A 26824-nucleotide genomic window follows, 5' to 3' on the forward strand; every position below is an offset into this window, starting at 1 on the left:
AAAACTCCCTGAGCTATAGGTTCAAACATGCAGGGCATCAGCAGAAGAAAATCTTCCACAAAAGCAGGTGTGACATCAGAGAGGGAAACGAGTTGCACGGTTTTTGCATCGTGCTGCTGTCTTTTTCTTAGCCCTTTCTATTTCCATCACACCTACTTTACTCTTTAGAACATCCAAAAAAGTAAATAAATAAATAAAAATTGCTAAGAATGCAAGGTTTTATACTCATGTTGCCCATCTCTTTCCTCCCGCTGAGACAATTTTTGGAGCCTTCCACCAAATATTAATGATAATAATAATAATGATAATGGATTGGATTTATATAGCGCTTTTTAAGGCACCCAAAGCGCTTTACAATACCACTAAAATCATTAATATTTAGGGGTCAATATTGGAAGGGTTCCTTATTAAAAGCCACTTCTTCGACCTTTACCTTTTTAGAGGTTTTCTTGATGGCCCTGGAGGCTTTGCTCAAGGTGCTGTCCATATCCTTGGTGCTGACCTGCAGTGAGTCTGGGTCTGTACACTGAATAAAGTCTTCCTGTTTGCAAGACAAGATGACAAAATACAAAAATAAATAAATAAAAAAAGATCCAAACTCAGTATAGTAAATCATGACCTGAAGAGTGCAATTCAAGTAATCAGTACAGATGGATACATTTTACTCTGTTGTCGAACTAGTAGGCTGGTATGTGGAGGAGGATTAACACAGTCTTTATTTCCTTCTCTCCCTTACCCTGCAGTGGGCTTTTTAACAAACTGAAGTCCTCTCATTGGTATTCACATTGCAGCTCTGACCCAGTGAAAAAAGCATTAGGAATGCAGCTGTGTGCCGTTTAGGCAGAACAGATGCCAACATCGCCCCCTGCTGAGTACTCTGCAAACTGCAGCATCTCAAATTAACATCTTCCAGTGAGCTCAACAATGCATGAGCTTAATCAACACCAGAGAAGTCTGATTTCTACCATTTTCCACAAGCACTAAATAACTTAATCTTTTATGTAATTTCTCATTTTTGTTTCCATGAACAATAACTACGATATGCATTCCCACATCTAACCGCATGTCATAAACATGCCCTGTCTTCTCATATACAAATGTATGAAACAAATACATTCGAACAAAAAATGTCCTCCATTGCTTTCTTTCTCTTTATGTACGAGTGTGCTGCTTCTCACCGCATCAGCCCTGCAGATGGTGTTGGCTACATGGCGGCAAAGTGTTCGCAGCCAGGCGCTTTTAACCGTTTCCTCTCCCGCCAGTTGGAAGCTGAACAACAAGTTCTCCTGTTCAGTCGGAGGGCGAACCACCAAGGCGAATGCATTCACACACTCTGAAGGGAGGAATTGAAAGAGTGAGACCAGGACAGACAGTGACGGTGCAAGAGGGAAGATAATTAACAGTGACAAAAGTAAGAGGGTTTAAAAAAAGAAAAAAGAAATCAGGCGGTGAGAAGAGAAAGATATAAGAAAGAAAAAAGGAAGATCAAGGGAGTGTGTGGGAAGAGGAGATGGGAGAAGAAACTGTTGAAAAGAGATGAGCAGGAAGAAATGATGGTAACACTTAAGACTGCTGGGGGTGATGGGTTACAGAAGCCAGAGTCATCTTGTGCAAAAGAATATTCAAAAGTTCATCTAATGAGGCTTCAGCGTCCAAGTCAGACAGACTGAGTGGATATCTTCTAAAGTTAGTTAGCTCTGTACTTCTACAGCCAGGGTGTCCTTCTTTAGCTGCAGTGCAAGTAAACAAAGTACTCTCTTAAAAGCAAATGAAGGAAATTGATTATAACAACAAACAGAAGCTGTGATTATTCAGATGGACTGTTTGAGGGAAAAACAACAAATTACATTAATTAATTAAAGATAACTAACATTTTCAGTTAGTTGGAAGCTGACAGTTTCTTTAAAATTTTATCAAGCACGATACAGGATTTTTCAAAAATACAACTTAGAAATGAAATTATTTAATCTTCTGCTCCACTTACGACTGATCATATGGACACTGAGATGACTTGCAGATGAAATGTTAAGATGCAACTGTGTATTTTGCCAATTTTACCTTCTGTGTCTTGCAAGTCCAGCACTCGTCGAATCTGAGACAGCGGCATTAATGCTATGTGTTTCAGGGGGGGCGGTGGTCTCGTCTGTCCCAGCGGACTCTTGAACGTATTGATCACCTTGTGTCGCTTCCTTGCAATCTGTAGAGATGCAGACACCAACTTTGCAGGTAAGTGTGAAAGTCAACTTCAAAGTAACATCCCTTGAGTGTGGGTGCATTTTGCAGTATGTGGGTGAAGTTGCTATCGATTGCTTGGCAATAAATCAATGATGCCTTCATAGAGGTAAACGATGCAACTCATTAATGTCACGTTAATTAGGAGATGAGAAGGAAGATAGAAGAGGCAGAGAAGAAAGGAGGGAGATGTGGGAGAGGATAAAATACAACGCAACATTCCAGGTCAAGAGTTAATCAATGGCTGCTGATGATAGAGAGTAGTGAGGCCACCCATGACAATGGCCATTCTATATATTAAAACACACACAGTGTAGCTGCTGAACACACACAGACAGGCTCATTAGGAGGCGTCACTGACACTTCTGAATCAGCGCAGCCGCTAACCTCGTCTCTTTCATGATTGCCTGCCATGTTCCCATGCTGACCCACTGCTAATTAACACACACACTTTGTGTCAGCAGTGATAGACTGCACATTCCTGATTTGGCAAGAGACTTGCACAGCATATTCTGAGACACGCTGAGAGACTCTCCCAAAACCTCTGAAGCCTTTAGCTTCTTTTTATCTTTATCATTTTTGTTGGGAAACATAACAGCTCAACATATACAAGGCCAGATAAGCAATCTTGGGTGCAAGGGATATTTTAGGAGAATTCTGAAAAGAATATGACAAGACTAAAGTCACAGATGGAAAACACAACTAACAGCAAAAGTATATCTAGCCGGCCCCCTGTGTGACAAAGAATCTGCATCATACTATGACTATGTAACTTTAAACCACGCATTACAGCTGAAAGACCATAACTTCTGCACCGATTACTATTAATGTATCATTTGCTTATTCTTAATCACAATAGCAGACCAACACTTACAATAAGTGTTTTAACAGGGAGTAATTACCCAATTAAAAATACCGACTGCTGCCAGTGCTGCCCCTAGTAGAAACACCTACGGTATCAATTTCAAACTCCACTGTCACCCTATTGTCTCAAGTAGATTCATATAAGTCCAAAAAAACAGACAAAAGAAATGGTAATGTCTGCATCTGAGGCTACGTCCACGGGTATTTTTGAAAACTGAGATTTTCCGTTTTCATTTAAAAAAAAAATAATCCCGTCCACACGTAAATGCAAAAATGAAGCAAAACGCTGCTAGGAACATGCCAAAGCAACAGGTGGCAATATATTCCTATATTTTCCTTCCCAGTGTCGCCGAAGCACTTGCTCATAGGGGTTTTGTCAGTTGTCTTTGTACTATTGTAGGATCTTTACCTTACAATGCAAAGTGCCTTGAAGAAACTGTTATTATGATTTGGTGCTATATAAATAAACCTGAACTGAAATTATTAATTTAGCTGCGAAAGAGCTTTACCTAACAACATATAAATATGAAGAAATGTTTATACATTTTTAATTAAGCCCAAAGGTAGATTTAAATACAGCCTAGGTTTCAGATCTGGTGTGATAAAGGTAACCTTTACACTGACAGTGGGTTCAGGGGTTAATAAGTGTGAATCTGGGTCTTTGAATGACCAAAACTTTAATCGTGTGTTGATGCATTTTCACCTCAAGACAGTCATTGAAGAGGAACAATGTGACATTTTCACCACGGTCACATGGCTGATCTCCCAGAGCAATGGTTTCTACTCGGTAAACGAGGCTACGATGGGAGGACAGCAGGTTGGCCTGGAAAGAGAAAGCACAATAAGTAGCAAGAAGGTGAAGAGAAAAATGGTGAGTGCATGTTAAAGAGGGAGGCAGGCATGTCCAACAGCTCAACTAGCTCATAGTTTAGATGGTAGTAGCCGTAGACAGGCAGCCAATCACAGGCCTGACACAGACGAAGACAAACTGTCAAGGTCCCATTTGCACTTACAGGTTATTTAGACTTGCCAGTGGTTTATTTTTGGTTTCTCTCGAGTCCCTTTAAAATGTTAAATTATTATTATTCTTACAAACCCACTTCCCAAAACATTAGGATGCATTATAAAACAACTACATTTTAACTGCAAAAGTACAAATACTATTGTTCCTCTCCACATGACTGAAATAGACTGCCTGGTCTGTTTAGTGGTTAGGGCCTGCCTTCTGGAGGAAAACTAGAAGACAGACGTTCACCGTCACAATTTTTTTTTTTTAAATATTTTTGCATAGAAATGAATTAGTACACAATCTGCACTAAAATGAGTGTAGCAATCACACACAGGTAAACAGCAGCAATCTTCAAACTTACAGGACAACCATCAACTTCATAAACAACATCAAAGATTTGCTTCTGGCCTTCAGTTTTCCTTTTGTCCTCATTAATGTGGCTAAAAAGAGAGACATCAAAAAAAATGTGATTAATGCTTAAGAAGAAAAGAAAAAAATCAAAATCATTCAGTGGGCCACTGGAAAAAAGCAAAATTGCTTCATAATTTATCAACTGTCTTAGTTTTACAAGGATAGTATTTATTTCAGTTTTAATTATTGATAAAAGTCAATCATAACCACAAATACAGAACACGGCAATTTGCTAACAACTGCAACAAAAAGTTAAGCCAGTTAGGGGAAAAAAAGGTCAACAATATATGAAATCATTCCTCCGTCTTGAAGGTCCCTTTAAATGGTATTAAATCATGTTAGTGCTGCATATTTTTCCTTTTATGAATCCATGCATCAGTGTATGCCGATATTGGAGTACTGACAAATACAGTCACTGGAAGCCGGTATTGGATCGATTGTGCGTTCGCTGGACATTTAGGAATGTAATGAGGAGGTGAAGTACTTCGAAATGGTTAGAGAATACATTTCTCTTGGACAAGTACATAACAGAAAATTAAAAACCCAGTTGGCTGTTGGTTAAAATGCTGTTTTGAGCATTAAGAAAGTTCACAAGGTGGCACTCCACTGAATTCCACCTTGCAGACTACTTCTGCTAATTTCAGGGGATATTATTATAGCCAACTGTTTAGAACATCTGACCCAGTTAAAGCCACATGAGAATGTAAAATGAGACTGGTTATCACAGATGTTTGCACTGTTGGATAGAATGCGTCTCCGGCTGGAGATGATCAAAGTCCAGAGGTGTGACCTTAAAGTTAAACTGCCAAGTCTAATTAATTTAAGTAGCATAACCACGACTATACAAACGGTTTTATTATTCTCTACTATTGCACATTTCATGCTTTACCAGCATACACCTGTATTAAAAGGTAGCTGTTTTTTCAGACTATGGCTCCATGAATATCTGCAGCAGTTCTTCAGATGTGTCAAGATTTGAACAGCTTCAATTATTGCCGAATCTTTACTGAACAATGGTCAATTACTACAATTTGAATATGCATGATGGTCAAGACTCATTATGATAAAAGAGAATTCACAAGAAAGTGTTAAAATGTATAAATGATCAAACAACGCTAGCCGAGAAATTGTCACAAAAGCAAGGTTAAGGTCACGCCAACTCACGTCATGACTTCTTTCAGAGACTCAATTGCTTTCTCCAGTGTTATCTTGTCTGGGTTGTCATCCGATGTATGTTTCTTTATGTCTGGAATAGAGAAAAGAATGGAAAAAGTTTCGTAAGAAGTAGACGGGAGAGAAGAGATGAAAATCACAGAAATATGAACAGAAAAGAACAGAGGAAGCGAAGTTACAAAAGGGAATCAACAGGACATAAAGAAAAATGGTGGCAGATGTAGACGGGGAAAGATTTATATAAAAAAAAAAAAAAAAAAAAAAAAAAAAAAAGACAAGGAGAGTTGCTGCAAAAAGTTCATCTAAACTATTTTGACAAAGGGTTATATATTTATGCGTTACCATTAAGAAGAAGGGCCACGCTAGGCAGTCTCTGTACTGGTCTTATGAGCAGCTCCACCAGTGTCTGCCTGCCACATTCTGGCTTGGCCTGGTTAATCTGTATAATGGAAGCAAATAAAATTGAAGCTTGATTTAGACTTCTGCTGGTTATTTAAATCCTAATTTACGTGATAACTGGAAAATTTATTCTTAAAAAGTTAATAAAATAAAAGAATAAATAAATAAATAACCAAAACATAAAAAACAAGGACATGTCCACATCACAACACATGTAATAAATGCTATGTCTGTTTTATCTGTTGCTTATATGTTTACATGCACTGGAGAAAGCCAGTTTAGGCCTGGCTCAAGAAGCAGGTTGATCATTCAGAAGGTTGGTGGTTCAATCCCCAGCTCCTCTTGTCTGTAGTCAAGCTTGTTGGAGTATCTCTGGGCATGAGACTGAACCCCAAGCTGCCCCTGATGCAGCCATTGGAGTGTATATGTGTTAAGTTAAAAGAGCTTAGGCACATAAAAAGTGTTTGTATCAATGTGTATGTGAATGGGTGACTGAAGCTTGTAATAAAAGCATTTTGAGTACTTGAGTAGAAAAATGCTATGCAAGTACTAAACAATTTAATAGTTAGGTAATCTGAGGTGGTGTTTATGTTTTATTAATCTGGGAGCCTTCTTCTGAGAATCTGATTTTCTAAGCCAGCGAAAAGTCTTTAGACTTATGAGGCGTGATTAAAAAATTCTGGTGTGCCAGCTTTTGTTATGTTGTTCCCTGGAAGCTCAGTTCTTACCGCTTGCACTGTTTGCGCAAGTTCGAGGTCTGCAGTGAAACTGCAACGCAGACAGCCAACATCAGCTTCTGTTTTGAATTCATGAGATGAAATATTGCTGGTGATGAGAGTCTGGTCTCCCGCTACAACCACTGTAATTTTCAGTTGAAGAGTCCAGTTTATAAGCCTGAGGGTAGCACATTAAGTGAAGAGCGACACTGGGAGTATGGTCACATTATCTCTTTTTTTTCCCCCCTCTCAGCATTCGTTGTGCACTGTGAACTTGTCCCCTTGGGTCAGACTGTCAACAAGAGATTCTACTATAATGTGCAAAATCTACTGGGATGTGACAGTGAACATTCAGAGGAAATAATCTAAACTGAAGGTGTGCGCCATGTTGAGTGCACAATGAAAGCAAAAGTCTTTTATGCATACCAACACAATCTTCACCTCACCACCTGACCCACTCACCAGATTCGGCAAGTTGCAGGGAGGGAGTTGCCTGCCAAATTCTCAAAATTAAAACTCAAGTTGAAGGATCGTACTTTTGATAAAAATTGAAGAGTCAGTGTCAGTCATAGATGGACAGGTGCAAGGGGACATAATGTGACTTCCTCTGAAAGATTTAGTATTTGCAGTGGTAAACAGTCAAAAGGCTGTGGATACAAACATCTGTCACATTTTAATCAAGTTGGGGTTTTTTCATGTATCAGATTTTTTTTTTGCTCATGTCATGAAATCCACTAGACAGGCAAAAAACACACAAACATAAAAGGTCATACCTTGAGGAATGCATGAAACCGTGGTTTTTGTTTCTCACACCGAACAATGGTCTCTTTGCTCATTTCAAAGAAGTTGACAAAGGGGGGGTAGGCCTTCACCAGCTCTTTAGACTATAAGGAAGGGGAAAAAAGGAAGAGTCACACAGAAGAATAAAGTTTACGTGAGAATCCAAAATACTAGTCTCATTAAGTAATTTGACACACCATGACGCCGATATTATTTCTCTCTGACTTTGACCAGCCTTGACCACCAAGCATGTGTGAACTTTTATAGCATGTATACATCATGTATAAACACGTAGAAACTCACGTATTTCAGAATGATGTTTCCAACACTTCTGTTTTCTGACCAGTCTGTGAGGAGCTCCTCAAGATCATTCTGATCAACAGACCAGAAGGTTAACAACAAAACTTTTCTCCGATTTTTGCATAAGACAAACGTTTGGGGATACATTACCTTTATTCTGGTATGAACTTCATAGATGTCTGGGATGCTGCCAAATATTGTCTTAATCTCCTCTTGAGCCAGGATAGGTCCACCCACCTGTCCCTCTTTTTCCAATGGATGCTTGAAAAGCTAAAGATTAAAGTAAATATGGGAAATACTTTATTATACACCATGAAGAACCAAGAATGATTCACATGTCAAAAGATCAAAGACCAACATTTTAGATGAAATGACAATCCAGAGCAACGTACCCAGAGATGGGGATATTTTCTGGATATTATTTTTCAATTGTCTTCTAATCATACATGAAGAAAATGGCTTGAAGCTTTAGTATTTTCAAGCTTTTATGCCATCATGTTGTGTCCAAGTTAATTCATGTAAATGTGAACATCACTTGTGAGAAAAAACAGAAAAAGGTATAATACATTTTATCTTCATCTGTTTTTCCCATCTCCAATCAACTGTGCCATTGTTGTTTCAGGTTGAAAAATGAAATCCAATTATCTATAAATACTAAAGAAAAAGAAACATGACCCAACAATGAAACATGCCGTAATAAACAGCACTACATCTTTTTTAGGCATGCATGAAATTCTGAATCTCTGGATAATGGAGTCAGTTTCTGCTGTTTTTCTTTGATAAAGATAAAAAAAAAAAAATCACAGTGGAGGAGCCACAGAAGCAACCTGAAGGTAAGCAACATCAAAATGGAGGAAATCCAAAGAAGATAAAGAAAAGAAGCAAAAAAAAGAGTAAAAGATTCTCAAGCGGAGACAGAGAGAGAAATGGTCAGGCAGGTCATTTTCTCCCTCACTGGTCAGCTGTCTGACTCTCTGCTGGGACCAACTGATAAGACAGGCCAAGTTGCAGCTTGCAAATACACACATACAAACCTTTAATGATTATAGTTTAGCCTCAAACTGTCGCCAGGGACAACACACAGGTTGACCTGAGGGGGAAATATTAGAACTGTGCACACCATGTGAACACAGACACACACTTACCTGTAGGATTGTGCTTAAAATGTCTACATAGTTGCTTTCAGTTTGGTAGAGCTCCTTGGAGACCTGCCACCTGGCTGACTGCTTGGAGAGAACTGGAGTTGAACTCTTAGAAGGCTTCGAACTCTCTGGAGGAACAAAGAAGCCAGGCAGGAAGACATAAGGTTATAATGGTGCACTGAAGTACAGGCAGAGAGTGCCAGGTGTCCATTCACTATCATAGCTTGTTAACAACTATGACTGAAAACAAAATTATTATTATAAATATTTTTTATGTACTGCAATTCTGTTGTGCGGGTTAATGGCACAATGTATGTAATGGAATGAAAAGTATGTAAATGCAAAAACACAGTTTATAGGTTTTTAATAGGTTTTGGTTTATTCATGTTGGTACACAGAGTTAATAAATATATTTATTTGACTTTAAAGAATTATTTCCTTTGACATGGCCTGGCTGACCTCATTGGTCTTTACAAGCCAGTGCTCTCAACGTTAGAGAACATGCCGTTTGCCAAATCGAGAGTCAGACGTTCACACAAAACGTGTCTTACATTGCTCTGTGCTGACTGTGAAGACGACCTCCTTGAGAAATTTCTTGGCATTTTTCCTAAAACTGAGATATCAGAAGCTGAACGTCCCAGAGCTAGGCGGTTATGTTTATGTCTGCCAATGGCTTTTTTCCCCCCCCCATCTGACATCTGTTACATGTTCTGCTTTTATCTTATCCCCCCAAACACTTTAAGCCAAATTAAAGTATTAAACTATGCTCTTTAGATGAAGGTACTGCATTGAGTGGAAGTAAGGCTAGTATTTTCTAATATTTGGTGACTAGTCAGTTGCAGTGCTTAAGATTTTCATTTTGTATACAATGATACTTGTAATCTCTTCATTATGGGTTTTTAATAGTTAAGCCATGCACAGTTACACTATCCACTGAGCTATCCAGAAATTAAACCTTGGCTTGTTTGAGGGTGACAAACTGGTGACTGGTGACTACTTCACATTTGTACTCCTTTACACTCAGCTGGCCTGGGAGTGATTGAGAATATAACTAAAAAAATCAGAAACAATTTGGTTGTGTTACAGATAAAAACCAACTACATTACCGTAAAAGCAGTTTGTCATCCATCAAACAATAACTTTGTAATAGCTCTTAATTAATGCCAACCACTATCCCCACTGTCCTGCTCAAAATCCAAACCTCCATAAGTTCCCTGGTGCTGCTCTTCTTCTGGTTGTTGACAAGCATTTGTAGTCAGATGGGACCTTTTTCTCCTCTCCTCCCTGTCTGTCCTACTCCTTTCCCTGGTTTTCCTTCTTCCTATCCTAGTCTTGGCCACAAAACTTTCTCCTACTCTGTCTTCTGGAAATAAGAAGAGTTGTGTACAGTTTTCATCTGAAGAAAGAAAAACTCAACTAAAGCACAACTACGGTGGGAAAAACAAACACTGCCTGCAGGGATCCATTAATATTTAGCAAAATGTATATATGACATAATTGCTTAAGAGTTGCATAAAAGAGACTGTCATCCATTCTCCCATCAATACCTGCCAAAGCCTTGCATGTCTCTGGAGTATTAGAGATGTCCAGCAGTGAACCAATAGACAACGAGTGCTCTGCTGACGGTCTTTTGCGCGGAGGGAAAGGAGAGATCTCTGTTTCTTTGGTGAGCTGAGCCAATGTGTCCTTCAGACGTCGACGCTTACGGTTACTGTTTGGGGTGGTGAGGGAAAGGAGGGACACTGCTTTCTTCATAGCTGGGCTGTCATTCTGAAGTGCAGAGAGGAAAAAGAAAGCTCATGGTAAACACAAAGCAACCTATGTAAAAACTAAAGAATGAAAAGGTCATGAACATTTCTTGCAAATTATGAAATGAATGAGAAGTACAAAAAGGCCAGTATGGATCATCTACACTTAATCTTATCCCTCATTTCTATGTTGCATGTGGAAAGGTACACTGAGATTTTACAGTTTGTCATGGACACTTTCTGGAAGTTGTCACAGTTTTTTGACACAACAGTCGCTTCCTCGATATTGTGAGGAAGTCCAAGATGAAGCACTGATTGTCATGTAGGGCAGCCATGGTTTTTAAATGTTCAAATAATTATTTATTTGTTTGTTTTACAGCTTCAGCTAGTTTTGTGATAATACTGTGTAATCTGGATCCAGCATAAAGCTTGAGAGTGATAGGAAACTCCATAATGAAGTGAAAGGGGTAAGAATTAATATGGCAAGACTTAACCCTTGTATGGTGTTCGGGTCTGTGAGACCCGTTTTCAGTTTTTCTCAAAAGAAAAATTAAACAATTAATTATTTTTCAAACTGAAATTCATTGGCTTTGGCTTATTTTCTGTGAAGAACATAAATCTGAACTAATTTTCAATGACCTCATACTGTACCTCCCCCCACGCATTTACATTACATACAAGGTGTTCGGGTCCACTGGACCCAGGTCTAATAAAAGTGTTGAAAGTGAAGGTCCTGTGTTCCCACACTCTGTCTTCCTCCTTTCTGGTGCTGCTGATAGTGTTTTCTTCCCCTCCTGCTCCCGCACAAAGTTGCAACATTGTTGTCTGCTCTTACATTCCCACACATTTTACCCTCTTTCTTGAGAGATCCAAATGTTATTTTCTCATACCCTGTCCCACCTGCAAATTAGGGGCATAATACTATAAATAAGACTTTGCCAGTGTGGTTCTTTATCACAACTGATCAAGATGGCAAAAGATTATCTGCTGCGAGGGCCATCCAATTGATTTTGGAAGAGAGAGGAGCTTCGGATGATGATGTTGACAAAGAGGTTTCAGAATATTTCACATTTCTGAAAATTCAGAGTCTGACAGTGACTTTGAAGAAGAGGATGAGGTTGAGCACCATTTAGTAACAAAACGAAGACGAGTACCCCATCTGCAGCCAGCTCCAGGACCAGAACAAGCCCACCAGTCAGCAAGTGAAGGAATATGGATGTCAGTAACTGGTGAAATTGAATGGTCTTCTTGCCCAAGAAATGCAGAGCTGTTACTGTGATAAGCCAGGGCCAACACGGCTGACAGTTACTCATGTGCAGGACATCAAGTCTTCATTTGAGCTTTTCATCCCAGATTCCATCCAGAAAATTATTCTGGATTGCAGTAATCTAGAAGGAAGGTGTGTTTTTGGAAAGAAGGAAGGAGATGGACCAAATTCATCTAAGAACCCCAAAGGCCTACTTTGGGGTTCTTATCCTTGCAGGAGTTTTCAGGTCCAAAGGGGAATCCACAGAATCCCTGTGGGATGCAGAAACCGGCAAGAACCTTTCCATGCATCAATGTCTCTGGAAAACTTCCACAAAATTTCCAGGATTATCCGTTTTGATAACCGAGACGACAGACCAGCTCGACGGCAGAGAGACAAGCTAGCTGCTTGGACAGTGTGGGATAAGTGTGTGCACCACCTCCCCCTGTTTTACAACCCTGGGCCTAATGTCACCATTGATGAGCAGCTGATCCCATTTAGTTGTGAAACATATTGCTTCACGTGTAAATGTGTTGTGTCTTTCCACTCACTCCACTTGATTATAACTGATTTATTTTTATAACATTTTATAAAAAATAAAAAAAAAACGAGAAGCACATTAATTCATAAATGTGATCTAACAAAGGTAAAGGGAAAAAATTAACCATGTTTGCTGTTCATATGGTTTGTAATTGGGATGAAGTGAACATCTGTTGAGTAATTTAACATAAAATTGTTTGATAGTGTTAATTTCAAAAGCCAAAACTCTAGCGGGTCCACCAGACCCATGAACACTGGCTGAGTAACAAAAATATGAACACCACACAAGCAAGCTAAAACCATCAAACTAACAAAAATTAAGTATTTAAACAGGAACAGGGACAATGTAAACAAATAAAAGAGCTTAGAATTAAAAAACAAATAGGAGAACTGTTTCTAAATACTGGCTGTATGCTGTACTTGCACATCTAGAAAAAAATAATCCTCCATTTACCGTTTGTTGTCTTACATAAATATTGTGTACATAATTTTTGCTTTTATAGATACGCAAATAATAATTTAATAATCATGTACTCACCTTCTCATAGAGGTACATGGATTCTCCAGCTCGAGCATCCATCTGAATACTTCCCCAGAACCACTGCGAGAAGAAACAGCAGTTTTTATTGACCCGAGTTAGGACAAAGACAGAAAAAGATTAACAATACTTAATATCGTACCCTTTCCTTTGAAACCAATAAAACTGACAAAGTAAAGAAAATGATACCACTATATTGACTGTGTAGTTAACAATACAGGCAAACCAAGTTATGTAGGTGATTTAACCTTTTCATCCACTGGAAGAGGAACTCTATTTTTCACCCCCTCTCTGACAGCATCGGAAGGAAAAGGGGGGAAGCAGAGACAGTATTGACTGAGATTTAACCTTAACAGAATCCTGATCAGATAATTACTCTGTTTCAGAGCATTCATTATTTTGCTCTGGTGTCCCTGTCCTCCTGCAACATAACCCTAGTGGACACTAATTATTCAGCCATGTCTGGACAGTCTTAGCCACTACCAATCAAACTTGTTTTTGTCTTGAAGTTGCACAGAAACATTACTGTGTGTATGAGATGCTGTTCTGAACTTTTAATAGCTTGTTGGGTGATGTTAAGCAGCTTTAGTAGTTGATCTCAAGAATAACAACAAAACATGGCAGCAAACAGAGAAAAAAAAACTTAAATGTGCAGTTTAGAGCAAATTGAAGGCAGAGTTTAATGACATATAAGGCTGACCAATGAGAAGTAGTAATAATAGAGTAATGACTACCTGTTACCTTGAGTAATAGCTTCTTCTGGGTCAGAACATCAGTACGTTAAAAAGCATCAAAGCTAGTGTGATCCCATCAGTAGATAGTTTCTAGTCTATAATGTGTGTCATTCCATGATAATGTCAATAATTATCCAAGGCTATTTTAAGTAAAAATCAATGCCAAAGACTAGAAAATAAACATATAAAGGCCTACCTCTTGTTTGACCACAAATAGGTTCTTGGAGGGAGAAAATGGTAGCTCCTTTACCAGGTTTTCCTCCACAACCATGTGCGTACATCTTTCATTTCCAACCTCAAGGTACGTGCCACCTTTCATGAAGAAAAACCAGGAGATTATATAAATAAAATGCACACAACACTAAATCCTTATCACAGATTCATTCTGGAACATAAGACAATAACCTCTAAATTACAGTCAGGGTCAGAAAGACTCAGTCATATGGAGCCAGTCTGGGATTACAGACAAGAAACTGTAGAAAAACTGCACAAGTTCTCCACACGGCTTTAAACAAAAAACCTTCCTGTAGTAGAGGGTGCTCAAACTGATTTTAAATGTCTTTAGTGTACTTTGTATGAAGCTTTCATAAAATGTGGCACTGACCGTGTTTAAGAGTCCTCTCTTCCATGTTGGCCTTCTCTTCCTCAGAAAACCCCAAAAAACTGAGAACGCAGTCCTGAAACGGGGGCACTTTGAACTCAGTTCGAAACTCCTCGTCACCTGCGTGGAAATTTCTTCACAAAAAATAAAATTAATAATGACTTTACTGCACTGAACAGTATGTGCAGTAAGTAACAGTAGTGTGCGATGCAATTAAACATAAAATAATTATCTAATGGCTCCTTAACTAACACTGATATGCAAAGTATATAATAGGTGACATGAATCATGCATAGCAATAAGTAAACAAGACAGTTTTACAATTATCCCCTCTGGGCACATAGCAAAGTAATAAACATCCGCTTGATGCCCTGACATGGCTTATTATCAGCCAATTTGAACTCTTGTCAGCACTGCCATCATGAAGACAGTGGTGGAACATGCTTGAAACAATTCAGAAACAACAAAGCTTGTTAGCTTGCACTGGTTTTATACCATTTCAGGATGGGAAAAATCACATTTAGATTTTTCTTTATGGTGGGGGAGGGATACATATACAGTGGTCCCTTGCTATAACGCGGTTCACCTTTCGCGGCTTCACTGATTTATTTTTGTGCAATTATGCATGATTTTTTTTTGTAACAGCACATTGTGTTCTGCGTCCCGATTGGCTGTAGACCATTGTCAATCAATCTCATCCCTGCCGTGTCTCCTGTAAAGTACAGAATGTGTTCAGCTTGTCAAATTTACATAAAGATCTTGGCCAGGTCTCCCTTGAAAAAGAGGTTTTTAATCTCAATGGGATTTTCCTGGTTAAATAAAGGTTAATAAATAAAAAAAGATTCGATCACTAGCAGTGTGACTCTGAAGTGCTATATGTGCTGTATGTTTGCAAGTTTTCTAACCAACCAAAGAAGATGCTAACCATCGCACAAAAAGTTGGACTTCTGGACATGCTAAAGGAAGGTAGAAGTTACCATATTTTTCAGACTATAAGGCACACCGGATTATAAGGCGCATTAAGCGAAACAAAACAGTCAGAAAAGTCAAACTTTACTTAACTCATTCTTCTTGCTTCCGCTACTTCCATACCATTGATTCACAAGGTTTTTAACTTTGTTTAAACAAGAGAGAAAAGTGTGAAAATGTTCGTGCCTGTCTGAGAAAAGTATATAAAGTGTGTAGTCAGGGGTTTTACAGCCTTCAAACATCTATAATGATCGTAAAAAATAAAGCTGGCTACTTCGCGGATCTCACCTATCACGGGTCATTTTTAGAACGGAACTCCCACGAGAAACGCGAGACCACTGTACATGTTTTTTAGTTCACAGGCTTTTGTAGTTTAATTAAATACCATGTTACTTTCTTAAATTCCTCCTGTTTACTTGATAAGCATTGTGAGCTGCCAATTAGAGTGAATCTTCAGAGCAGGAGGATGATGATTATTTTAGCCAGCTGCAGGGTTTGAGTCCCAGCTCTAGGGCGAGATTCTCTTCGGGGAAGCAGCTACTAGAATTGGTGACGATCACCACAATAGCAACCTGGCTAGCAGGCCAGCTGATCGTTGAAAGCCCAGAGAGGATGGGCTGGCACTAGCTGGTTACCTGCTTTACCAAAGTACTGCATGTGTTGGAAGCACATGTCCTTTACATGGTATTCAACATTCAACTTACACATCATCTCTTCTTTCCCAGGCCTTAAGAATCCATGATGGAGTGAGGATGGGTGTCCCCATGCACACTGCCAGCTAAGGACAAAACACAGCAGAGGAGAACACAAATGGGTAATTGGTGAATAAGAAATGAGGCAGAAATGACAGAAATAACAAAAAGAAGGACATGACATTCATCTAGGCACAATTTTGCAACTAAAAGACCGTCAAATAGCTCTGCTGTCACTGATAACAGCATAACTACCTCTCCCATCTGTTTTCATTACTCCTGATCGCCCTGTCACTCAGAACCACAATACAAAACGCGACAGGTACAAACATTTTCTACTTCAGGCACAATATAAAAAAAGTGTCTGGGGTTGAAACAATTCAGTTTTTTTTCTTTAAGTTAGCGTCACACTTTCAAATGGAAAACAGCCTTGACTGCCTCTCACAACAAGTTCACTGCATTTTGTCTTTTCTGCTAGAACAAAATGTACCCTTCACAGTACTTTGAGAAAGAAAAGCACAAAACAATGAAAAAATTAACTGAAAAGAGGAAATAACAGTGAAGGAAGAGAAAAGGAAGAAATGGATTAATAAGAAAATAATTGTGAGGATGACTAAAAGCAGAACAGCATCAAGCATCTGTTCATCCGAGCGGAAAAACGACAAGAATGACAAGTGTCAACCTATTCATCCGCCCACCCATCGATCTCTATTTATCCCCACGGAGGGCACAAAACAGAGAAAACTGCTGTTTAACTGCAATTAAATTACAACTTTCTGACAGACCCAGACATTAGGATTCAAGCTAGGTTGCAGGGGGGCATCACATCAGTCCTGCTCATTCTATTTATTCAAGCAGAGAGCAGTGTTTCACAGTCAAAAGAAGTGGTGTACAATGAAAAAGCCAGGAGGAAGAAATAAGTCACTCAAGTCTCTCTCTCTCTATATATATATATTTGCTTCAATTATTTTGGTATCTTGACTTCAGTTTGACATATAGCTCTGTTTTCAGTTGCAAAAAGGGGAGATTTTGTTCCCCATGTTTAGGGTAACATAATTATTCTATTTTTATTTTTTTAATCCTTCTAGTTAATGCATCAAAACAATGACAATTTAGCAGAAAGTATAATAAGTTTGTTAGCTTTGCAAAAGCTGTAAATAATGTTCCTGTCTTCTAAACATGTATTCTAATGGAGTCAAGAACATGTGCGTAGGCTCCATCATTTCCATGCAAGCCTTGATGCGTTATTTTGAGCACCAGGGCAATGAGTCGCCAGCTCCCCAGTTTAAGGCTACTTAATGCAAATCAGGGGCATCCAGCAGAATGTGACGCCTCCGGTTACTCACAATAACCACTGAAGCTAGACACTGCAGAACTAAACTGAAGATCGATTCAGAAACTTCATGCCTTATTTCTGAGTTGTTGTTTTTTATTTTGTAAGAAAATGATTCACTGTGTTTTCTTTGGTTTCAGAGTAGGGAAAAATTTGCCAGTTATCTCTCTTGATAGTATTTGGTGGTGGTTCACCTATCAAGTCTCCAAAAGCTAGAAAGTGAAGTGTTCCTTTGCAGAAAAAAGGCCCCTTTGGAAGTGCTGTCTCTTAACAGGTTTAAAAAAAAAAAAAGCAACAAAGAGTATATAATAGGTTAAGAAGTTTGTCAATTAATGCTCATCCCTTCAACACACTGCAATTAATATTGGATGCACAGAGAGTAAAAAGACAGGAGGGGAAAAGTATATACAAACCCTGTATTTCTCTCCATGAGTGGAGTATGCAACAAGATGAGTGACCTTTGTGCTAAAGTCTTTCCGTATGGTCCCACCCATGTGATGAACCAGATTCACCAAGTTTTTCTACAAAAACAAAGAAAAACCACAAGGTCAACACAAAAATTAATATCAAGGTGGGAAAGGCCAGAAGTTCTTTAATCTAATTTACACCGTATCAGATGATAGCAGAAACTACTTTGGCCTCACACACCACGTGTAAAGTGTTGGATAGAAATTTAACTTTTCTACTTAAAGAGGTTTTTGTTTTTTTGTCTGTTTATTAGCAGAACTACAAACAGATAGTGCCATGTATATGCTTCATGAACTCACCATTTCCTCTTTGTTCCTGAATCCAGTGAAACACAGAGACAGGTTTAACATGGTGGTGGAGTAGAGAGGTCGACATGAAAACTGGAGAGGCTACGATAAAGAAACAGTAAAATTAAAGAGTGGAATTAATAACAAATTCGAATTTTAAGTTTTCCTTTAACAATATTTAAACATTATCTACAACACAAATTGTGCCAGAGCATGCAGGATGCAATGGTTAAGTAAAAGTGACTACTAATTTCAGATAGCAGCCTGTTGTAACTGCACAATAGCTTAACATCATTTCCCTTGTCATCAGGTACACCTCGTTCATGCTCTGAATTGTAGTCATGCATGTGTGCGCTGTCTTCAACTGACAAATGCACTCCGTCTTGTTGATAGCAGCCACAGTCGGGGCATATCGTTCGACAACAGTATCCTGTGTGAAGTCTGTCAGACAGACGGCACAGCAGGGAGGAGCTGCTCCTGTTCATCATCCTGTTCTGAGTCACAATGCAATTTCTGCATCCTGCTTTTTTAAATCAAGTTCCATTTCAGGGCCATCTCCGTTGGATCCCCCCCACACAACAAACAGACAACATATTTCCCCGAGCGAGGATTTCAGAGTGAAGACGTAAATATCTGCTGAATTCCAGAAGCCATGTTTTAGATGAAGCTGAGGAGATGCTGTTCTAGAGAAAATGAAGTGAACTGTTTCTTGATTGCATAATATTGTCAGCAAATCTACACGGACACTTTTTATGCCCCACAACCTTTGCATAAAATCAATCTGTTGTCAATCAAAGACTCACTTCATCCTTCGCAGCACAGTGCAGCACAACAGGAGGCCCAACAATGCGGTGTTCATGTTTGTAGAGGTAGTTGTATTCAGGAGAATCAAATTGTGTGAGAACAAACACCGTCTCAAACTCAGTGTTCTCTCCATCCCCAAACTCCTGGACGCTATCTGTCATTATGAATGGGGTGTTGATGTCCTGAATAGGAAGAACAACAAAATGAAGTTACAGATCAGTGTGTGGCAGACTGGTGAAGTCTAATGTGTAATTCAGAAGCACAAAAACACTACATATAGGCTTGTTAGTGTTTAGGTCTGTTAGTGAGGTTTAATAATTTTAGTCCAAGTTAGCTGATCCAATGAACTGAAAAAAATAACTTTTTGTTTCTTCAATAACAAGAAATTTTGGTCTTTACAGCTAATCTTAGAAGAAATATCGGCACAACTGTAACACCAACCCTAGCCCTTACTGATATATGTTAACAGGTTGCTATGACTCTAAAATAATCAACTGGTCAATAGAAACACTCAGAGAATACAAAGTGTTTCTGGGAAATCTTGGATCCTGCCATTTATTTAGCAGCAGTAAAAAAAATTGCTCTGCTTAGACTCAATAAACACAACAAGTCCTATTAACTCCCATTCAATGGCACATTTACATGATCTTGTAGAGGTGAGGCTCTATAAAACATATGAGACATACATCAGTTAGCCATACCATCAAATGCAAGCCGAAAGGTACAAAACCTCCAAAAATGTGTGCATTTTTGTTTTTTGGGGTTCGTTTGCTTGTTTTTGCCCCATCGACATTGGAGGAGAGAGCGAATTGTAATTGCAAGTTAACAGTTTGGCTTACTCATACATATTTACTCCATTGTTAAACCTGCCTGTTACAAACAAAAACAAAAAATCCAGTTGATGAAAAAATACTAAAGTCATACTTTCTTTCAAATGTTACTATCTATATACACATTAGGGGTGCAACGATACACAAAATTCACGGTTCGGTACTTTGGTGTCACGGTTCAATATTTTTTTCGTTACAAAAAAATGTTCATGCCTTTTTAATTTGTCATTTATTATAAATATATTATTATAAATATATATTTTAACTCAAAAGTACAGTTTTTAAATTTAATGTTGCTGAAACAACAAAGTAATAAAAAAATAAAAAAAATCTATCTGATCGAGGAATCACTCATCTTTGGAAAAGAGAGTTTATTACAGAGAAATGGCTCTTTCCAAAATAAAAGCTATACTATCCGCTTCTTCTGGGCTATATTCTCAGCAGCATATTAAACATATCAGGTCCCCATGAGGAGAATCATGTGCTAACGGCTGTCTAAATGACTCTGGTAAAGTTTGTAGCATGCGTGCTTGTTGTTTTTGTCGGCTTCCACTTGTCTTTGCACTAGGATGATGTCAGTGTAAATGTGCAGTCATATTTGTTGTGTTCCCACTAGTGCTGTCAGCGTTAATCTGAAATGACGTTAACGCCACAACACGGCAAATCTCCGTTAACGAGCTACCGCGGATCGCCCCGTGCATGGGGCTGGACGGCCAACACGTTAACGAGCTAACTGCGCTAACGCACCAATTCCCACCCATGTAATTGAGAATTGCACGGCACATCCGACATACTGTTTTACTTTTGTCCATGACGCGCTTACCTTCAGAGTCATAGTCACATGAAAACCAAAATAGTTCCAAACGCCAGATCTGAATGAGGGTGGGGGAGGTTCAATTTGCCATGTTGCAAGGAGAGCTTAACTTCTGTCTCCCGAGCTTACCCTGCGCTCAGTGAATCTGCGTTCGACTACTCCACCTAGGCTGCACTGTCGAGCGCAGATCCACTGAGCGCTCAACACAGACAGCATCGTCAGAAGGAAAGTTGATCAAATAAATTAAAAACATACATATGCATACCGAACCGAAAGCACTGTACCGAACGGTTCAATATCGATACGAGTATCGTTGCACCCCTAATATATATATAAATAAAAAAAATTTGTGCAAGTTACACACTTTCAGAAAGTTGAGTAGAGTACTGTTGATGAGAAAAGAAAATGAGTTTCCCTGAGCTTTAAGACTTCCCAGGTTAATGTAACTGCAGCCTGTCCTGACTCAAGCTCCATAAAGACACAAGGCTGCAATCTATTCATTTCATTGAGAAAGAAAGCAAACTTGCATGCTTCTGAACTTTTCAAACCATGTCTTTAACAGAAGATGACACTCAAAACTCACAGCTTCTTGGGTACATTACTATTAATGCCCCTGCAGGGCATGGTCCACTTATTTTTCTGTGTGCAAACAGATTTTCATAGCACCATTTGCAACTCTAGCGTCTCCATTAGCAGCAGGAAATTAACCATTTTCAAATGCCATTGAGGTAAATTGAAAGTATTTGAAATGACTTCATATTATCTCTCAGCCAAGAAGCCGGAATTTGCATTTGAGTGCAAATCTCTATTCCAGTTGCTGATCCAGATCTCAACAATTACATCCCTTATTTTTAAATATTCACCCCACAAATCAATTCCACATCAGTGAGTTAGACATGCACCATGATTGAATGAGTACCCAGTGTGAATTAAGACTCATGCAGAACTTCCCCAAGTTCCCATCAAAGTGTCAGACAGTCACACAGATACGCAGACACTGTACTATACCATATTGACTATAGATTTTATCATCATTTTCTCCTCGGCACCCGCCTCGCCTTTTCTTATCTTTACCACAGGTACCTCCATTACTCTGATGGCCTGTAAAAATCAACCAGTAGGAAGTGGATGTCAAACACTGGCATTTAGATGAAGAGCATTTTTTTTTTAAAAAAACAAACAAAAAAAACATGAGAAGGACAGAAGGTTGAGACAGAAGACAAATGCATACAAATTAACCCCACATGAGGAAAAACAGAGAGCAAGGCTGGGTTTATGGAAGCAGCAAGGAGCAAGTGAGGAAAAGACAGGGCGGAGTCTGTGTCCTTGCAAAGACAGTGGCTTCAAACAAATATCAGGCTCCAGAGGGGGTAGGCAGGGTGGAAGAAGAAACTTCAGTTAAAAATTAATATAAAGTTCAAAGCCCTATGGGAGGAGAAGAGAGGAGGAGGACAGAAACAGTAAAGACATTGTGGTGGTGGGGGCCTTGTTCTGTGGGATGACTGAGCAATGGCGGCGGGCGGTCAGGCAGGCAATCGGGAGTGCTCTGATGGAGCTGTTGGCAGATGTCTTTGGATGTGGCTGCGCTACAGGATTGGCAGGGAGAAATAGATGATTTAAGAAAGGAGCCTTCAAAAGTGACAGGGCTCAGGAGACCAGGGAAGGAAGTCATTCTAGCAGCACTTAGTCTACAGCCACGCCTCCAAATCACCTTCATATGGTGCTACTCAAAGACTCTGCTATTTCAACTATGCAGCTTACTGAAGCAGACACAAACATGCCCTAGACACATAAATATTCCTATATTCACATTTTTACGGGGTACAGCGTTTTGTTTATTCAACATATTTTTGTTTTGTTAAAAGGAATTTAAATACGACTCCAGGCTTTGCTTGGTTCGGCACACATGAAAAAAATACAGAATATTTAAATCCAACATGGACTAACTGCTCACAAATTATTATTTTTTTTTTTTAAATGAGTGCACACCCAGAGTTGTATATGAAAATGAATGGGTAAGCCAGGTATGTACTTGGAGCTTAAATAAACAGTACTGAGGGTCATGAAGGCAACTCTTTGTATCCAGCTAGATAACCATGGCAACTTATGAAAACATAACCTTGTCTAACTGGATTATGTTCACAGTTACCGTTTGAAATCAACTTGCAGCAATACATTTTCAGTAATTTTTTTTTTTTAAGTGTGCTCCAAGTGTAACAAAGATTCTTTCCTGAGGAAACAGCTTACAATTTAAACAAAGATCAGATTTCCATGGCAGAAGCTTAAGACATAACATGTAAATAACATTTTTTTAGTAGTAAAGTGAAACCGAGTGTTAAAAACAATAAAACTGTCCACTGCGCCTACGCTCAATGTTTTTCGTGTTTTTGACTTCACCAGCACCCCACGCCCCTCCAAACATATATCCTTTGTAAAGAAATCCACTGTTGCCCCCTTTCCTGTAGTCAGACTTTTTAACTAATTATTCTACAACTGCATAGTGTCATCAGGCAACACGCTGCTGGTTTTATGGAGGACAGCACGCAAGCAACTCTGCATAGGTCACATACACAGAATCCACAAAGAAAAGCCAACTATGATGAACTTGTATCAGAGTACACGCCTCTGGTAATGCGTTTAAAACCAATTAAAACCTATTCCTCAACTGCCTCTTTATCATTAATGATTCATTGCTTGCAAAAATGTCCTAAAATGAATCATGTTTTGTTTTTTTTAAACAAATGCAACAGTCAGTTAATATGACATTTAGCAATTGAGCATTCTATTGATTATTCCATTGATTAATTAGATAAAAAAATACCTTTGTCTAATTAGTGAACAATAATAAACATTCAAAAGAGAAAATACACAGGGTTTTGGTTTTTTTTGTTTTTTAAATTAACTGGCTATTGGTTTCCATTTTAACACTTGCAAGGTTTTTAAGTTTACCTGTGTACAAAATCAGCTTTTTAGAGCTGAGGGGTAAAAACGTAAACCCTTTAATTACATTTATGAGCCACATTGAATTTTGTTTTTAAAGAAAACATTTTCTTAAATGCAAAAATATATAACCTCTAAGACAGTCCAAGGTCAAAGTAAAATAAAATAAGACATACAAGCAACCTAAACTAAAGGTTAAAAAATGATTTCTTTTTTTTTTAATTACCTTTACTCTGTCTTCTTAATAGATTTGGCTAGTGTTGATGTGAGTTTGTGTCTATAAGCCTTTAAAGGAGAATGTGATGGTTGCAGTGACTAAAACTGAGCATATCAGCATTTTGACATTTGCCCTGTGCTTTGATGCAAACTTTTGTTCTGCTGGAAACAAGACATTAAACTGACGTTCAATATAACGATATATATCGGATGACGAAACTACTCATTTTACGCTATCGTTTGTTTCGTGGTGTCGCAAAATAAACTGTTTATGGCAATATTTTTTCATCCTTTTGATGGTCACTGTAGTGGCTATATTTATTTCTTCTTTTTCCCTTTCTCTTATATTTTATATAACCACACTACTGACGGACAAGCGCCTGTTTTATGCGTTGTGGTTAGCAACAACGACGGTAACACCATCGCGTGTCCGCTTGTTTATGTTCCACATAAACCTTTCACAATAAAGCTCAAGATCCTGTTGAGACTTTTCAAAATAAACTGAATCACGTGAAAGAGCAGATTATTTACGGATGAGAATTAAAAAAGAGCCGCCAGGTGCTAAAAAATAAACCTTAGACTCAAACGTTAGAGCAGGCTTTTCCCCGCAGCACGCCGTGTAATAAATGCTCACAAAGAAAACGGCGGCTGTTACAACTTATGTCTAAAAATGTATCGTTTCATGCATCGGTTAAAACACTCGACTCCAGGTACACTACGCGCAGCTGGAAACACTTCCCTCAAGTCGAGCTGCCCGAGATTCACATAATTTATAGAAAATGTTACATATTTGTGATTTATATCGTTATCTGAAAAATGTTATAAAATCCTTGGAATAAATATGGTCTAGTTCACCCACCTTTAGACTCTCCCCTTTTTGTTCTGCTTACAGGTATTTCTGCCATGTAAAATTGCATGGCTGCTGTCAGCCTTCAGCAAGCTGCCTAATTTAACTACAAACGGCAATGGATTGGAGCATTTACAAAGTTCACGTTTCTTTATGTTAGAGTTTATTAAACAGTTGGTTTAATGAAGGATTTCACAGTAATTAATAGAGATGACAAAAACAAGCGCTATCATTTGGGCACTAGAAAAACTCCACCGGAGTTACCGCCTAACAGCTTTGCTTCTTTGCTCTTCGCTGTGTGTATACAGACCCTGGTTCCACATTAAATTATGACAACATTATGGACAAGGCTGCTTAATAAATCGTTTCAGCCCAAATAACAATATTACGCTAGTTTTAAAATAGAAGACAAAAGACAACAAGTCATTCATTAATAGATAAAAGTGGTCAGAACACCCTCAGCTACAGTTACACAGTACTGTAATGTATATTTACACAGTAAATATGCAGTATATGAACCAGTTAATGACATGCCATGTTTCTTGATTTGTGCATAATTACATAGAATAAATCTAATTAAAGAGACGCGTATAGTCTGGTGCCACAATTATTTGCATTTTCAAGACATCTATAGGACCCATCCATCATGTTCCAATTTGTGCTGTACCAAAAGACTTTCTAATCTAAGAAATCTGATATTTGGATAAATTACAAGGCCATTCTGCCAAACATTTCAGCTAACACCACACATTGACAAAAGTCTAGTGGATTCAGTGTATTGGCCTGTGACCTACTTTTTTTGTTTGTTTTTTAAAAAACACAGAACAGTGATGTTGACCAGCTCAGATCATGGAGGTCTGCAACCTTAATAGATGCACAGTGGAAGTGTAAGGTTGAGAGAAAACGATGTACCTGCAGTGCTTTGGCCAGCTCTCTATTTCTGCCTGCTTCTCCCACCAGAACAACCCGTGTCTCCACTTTTGGCAGCATATCTGACAGAGATGAACAGAATAGAGCCAGAGTGAGCAACAGGAAAATGGAAAGGAGAATCAAGAACAACTGAACACACACACACACATACACATACACACAAAGCAGAATGTGGAACCATGTGATAGCGACTGATCAAGGCAGCAGGTTGTCTCTGGGGAGAAGAAAAGTTGTTGTTTTTGTCTTCCGTTCTCATTTTGAGTGACAGTCAAACAAGCCTAAAATGAACTCAGTTGCAGCTTATTATCAGTGTCTGATCCAAACCCTGACAGTTACCTGTACCCAACCTCCAGCCATATAAAAATAAATAAATAAAAAAAAATCAACCAGGAAATCATTAATTATTATTATTTGCAAGTTTTCATTATTGCAGCTTTTCAAAAAAAGTCATATTTAACAGTCAAATGAATCCCTTTAGGAAAATTCAGGAGTCAGTAGGTAACTTTGGAGGAAGAACAACCGGTTCTATTAAAACCAATACACTGGCTGGTGGATTGCTCACTGCAATCACCAGCATCAATATGGTGCCTAAGCCATTTATACTTGTGACTGGGGTACTTAAGTCACTACAGTTTCTCCTAAATTTCATGTGGTACTGGAAAGAAAAAAAACTAAACAAAACATTGGAATAGAAATATTCTCCATTAGTGCCCAGATCTGCTTCTGTATCTAGAAATCTCTAGGCTCCCACACTGACATATCATAGTCACGCCTCAAGCATGTCCTTAGTATGCATACTGTTTGTGCCAAGTTAAAGAAACTGGGTGATATGCCAAACACCAGAAGTAATGGAGCCACTTTCGGTGTTTGCTTTGATGTGAAAGGCTGACAGTGGTGAGTAAATTGTAATAAACGGAAAAATGTGAACAGATGAGCCACAAAAAATAAAATGAACTAAATAAATAAAAAACATAAGCACTTGCTCTCCTGAGGTAATGTTGAGGTTCCCTGGCAAATGTACTGAGTGGGCCAGGCCAAGTTTCGCTTATTTTCGCATAACCGTCGGGTGTGGTTTGGCACACGGATGCCTTATAAAGACAATCAAAAACAGATGTTGCTTTAGTGAGTAGTTTAGAGGAAAGATTTTCTGATTTCTTGAAAACTGTCTTTCCTCAAATTTTCAAAAACAGAAACAAAGATGTGAGGATAGGACAGGAGGATAGGAGGTTTAAGACTTAACAGAACTACCCTGTGTACACAG

The 26824-nt window shown here is 38.7% G+C and overlaps 1 protein-coding gene across 5 annotated transcripts in view; it reads right to left on the reverse strand.

Annotated features, from left to right (window-relative positions):
• The window catches only part of ect2 (epithelial cell transforming 2), a 38570-nt gene that overhangs the window by 10131 nt on the left and 1615 nt on the right, over nt 1–26824 (reverse strand). For 2 of the 5 annotated variants that reach the window (XM_026158161.2, XM_080296904.1), the window contains exons 3-24: nt 25546–25625; nt 21639–21731; nt 18986–19168; nt 18195–18284; nt 17841–17948; nt 16107–16180; nt 14437–14567; nt 14029–14144; nt 13099–13161; nt 10574–10796; nt 10228–10389; nt 9030–9154; nt 8035–8154; nt 7888–7956; nt 7578–7688; nt 6032–6128; nt 5681–5762; nt 4467–4545; nt 3800–3919; nt 2059–2197; nt 1179–1333; nt 434–541 (exon numbers count right to left, since the gene is read on the reverse strand). In XM_026158161.2, the coding sequence (XP_026013946.2) occupies nt 434–541; nt 1179–1333; nt 2059–2197; nt 3800–3919; nt 4467–4545; nt 5681–5762; nt 6032–6128; nt 7578–7688; nt 7888–7956; nt 8035–8154; nt 9030–9154; nt 10228–10389; nt 10574–10796; nt 13099–13161; nt 14029–14144; nt 14437–14567; nt 16107–16180; nt 17841–17948; nt 18195–18284; nt 18986–19168; nt 21639–21731; nt 25546–25625 (2528 nt within the window). The remainder of the gene's footprint in view (nt 1–433; nt 542–1178; nt 1334–2058; nt 2198–3799; nt 3920–4466; nt 4546–5680; nt 5763–6031; nt 6129–7577; nt 7689–7887; nt 7957–8034; nt 8155–9029; nt 9155–10227; nt 10390–10573; nt 10797–13098; nt 13162–14028; nt 14145–14436; nt 14568–16106; nt 16181–17840; nt 17949–18194; nt 18285–18985; nt 19169–21638; nt 21732–25545; nt 25626–26824) is intronic. The other 3 variants (XM_080296905.1, XM_080296906.1, XM_026158163.2) reach the window with 3 other exon arrangements.

Source organism: Astatotilapia calliptera, chromosome 23 (genome assembly GCF_964374335.1).
Source record: "Astatotilapia calliptera chromosome 23, fAstCal68.1, whole genome shotgun sequence".
Lineage (NCBI taxonomy): Eukaryota > Metazoa > Chordata > Actinopteri > Cichliformes > Cichlidae > Astatotilapia > Astatotilapia calliptera.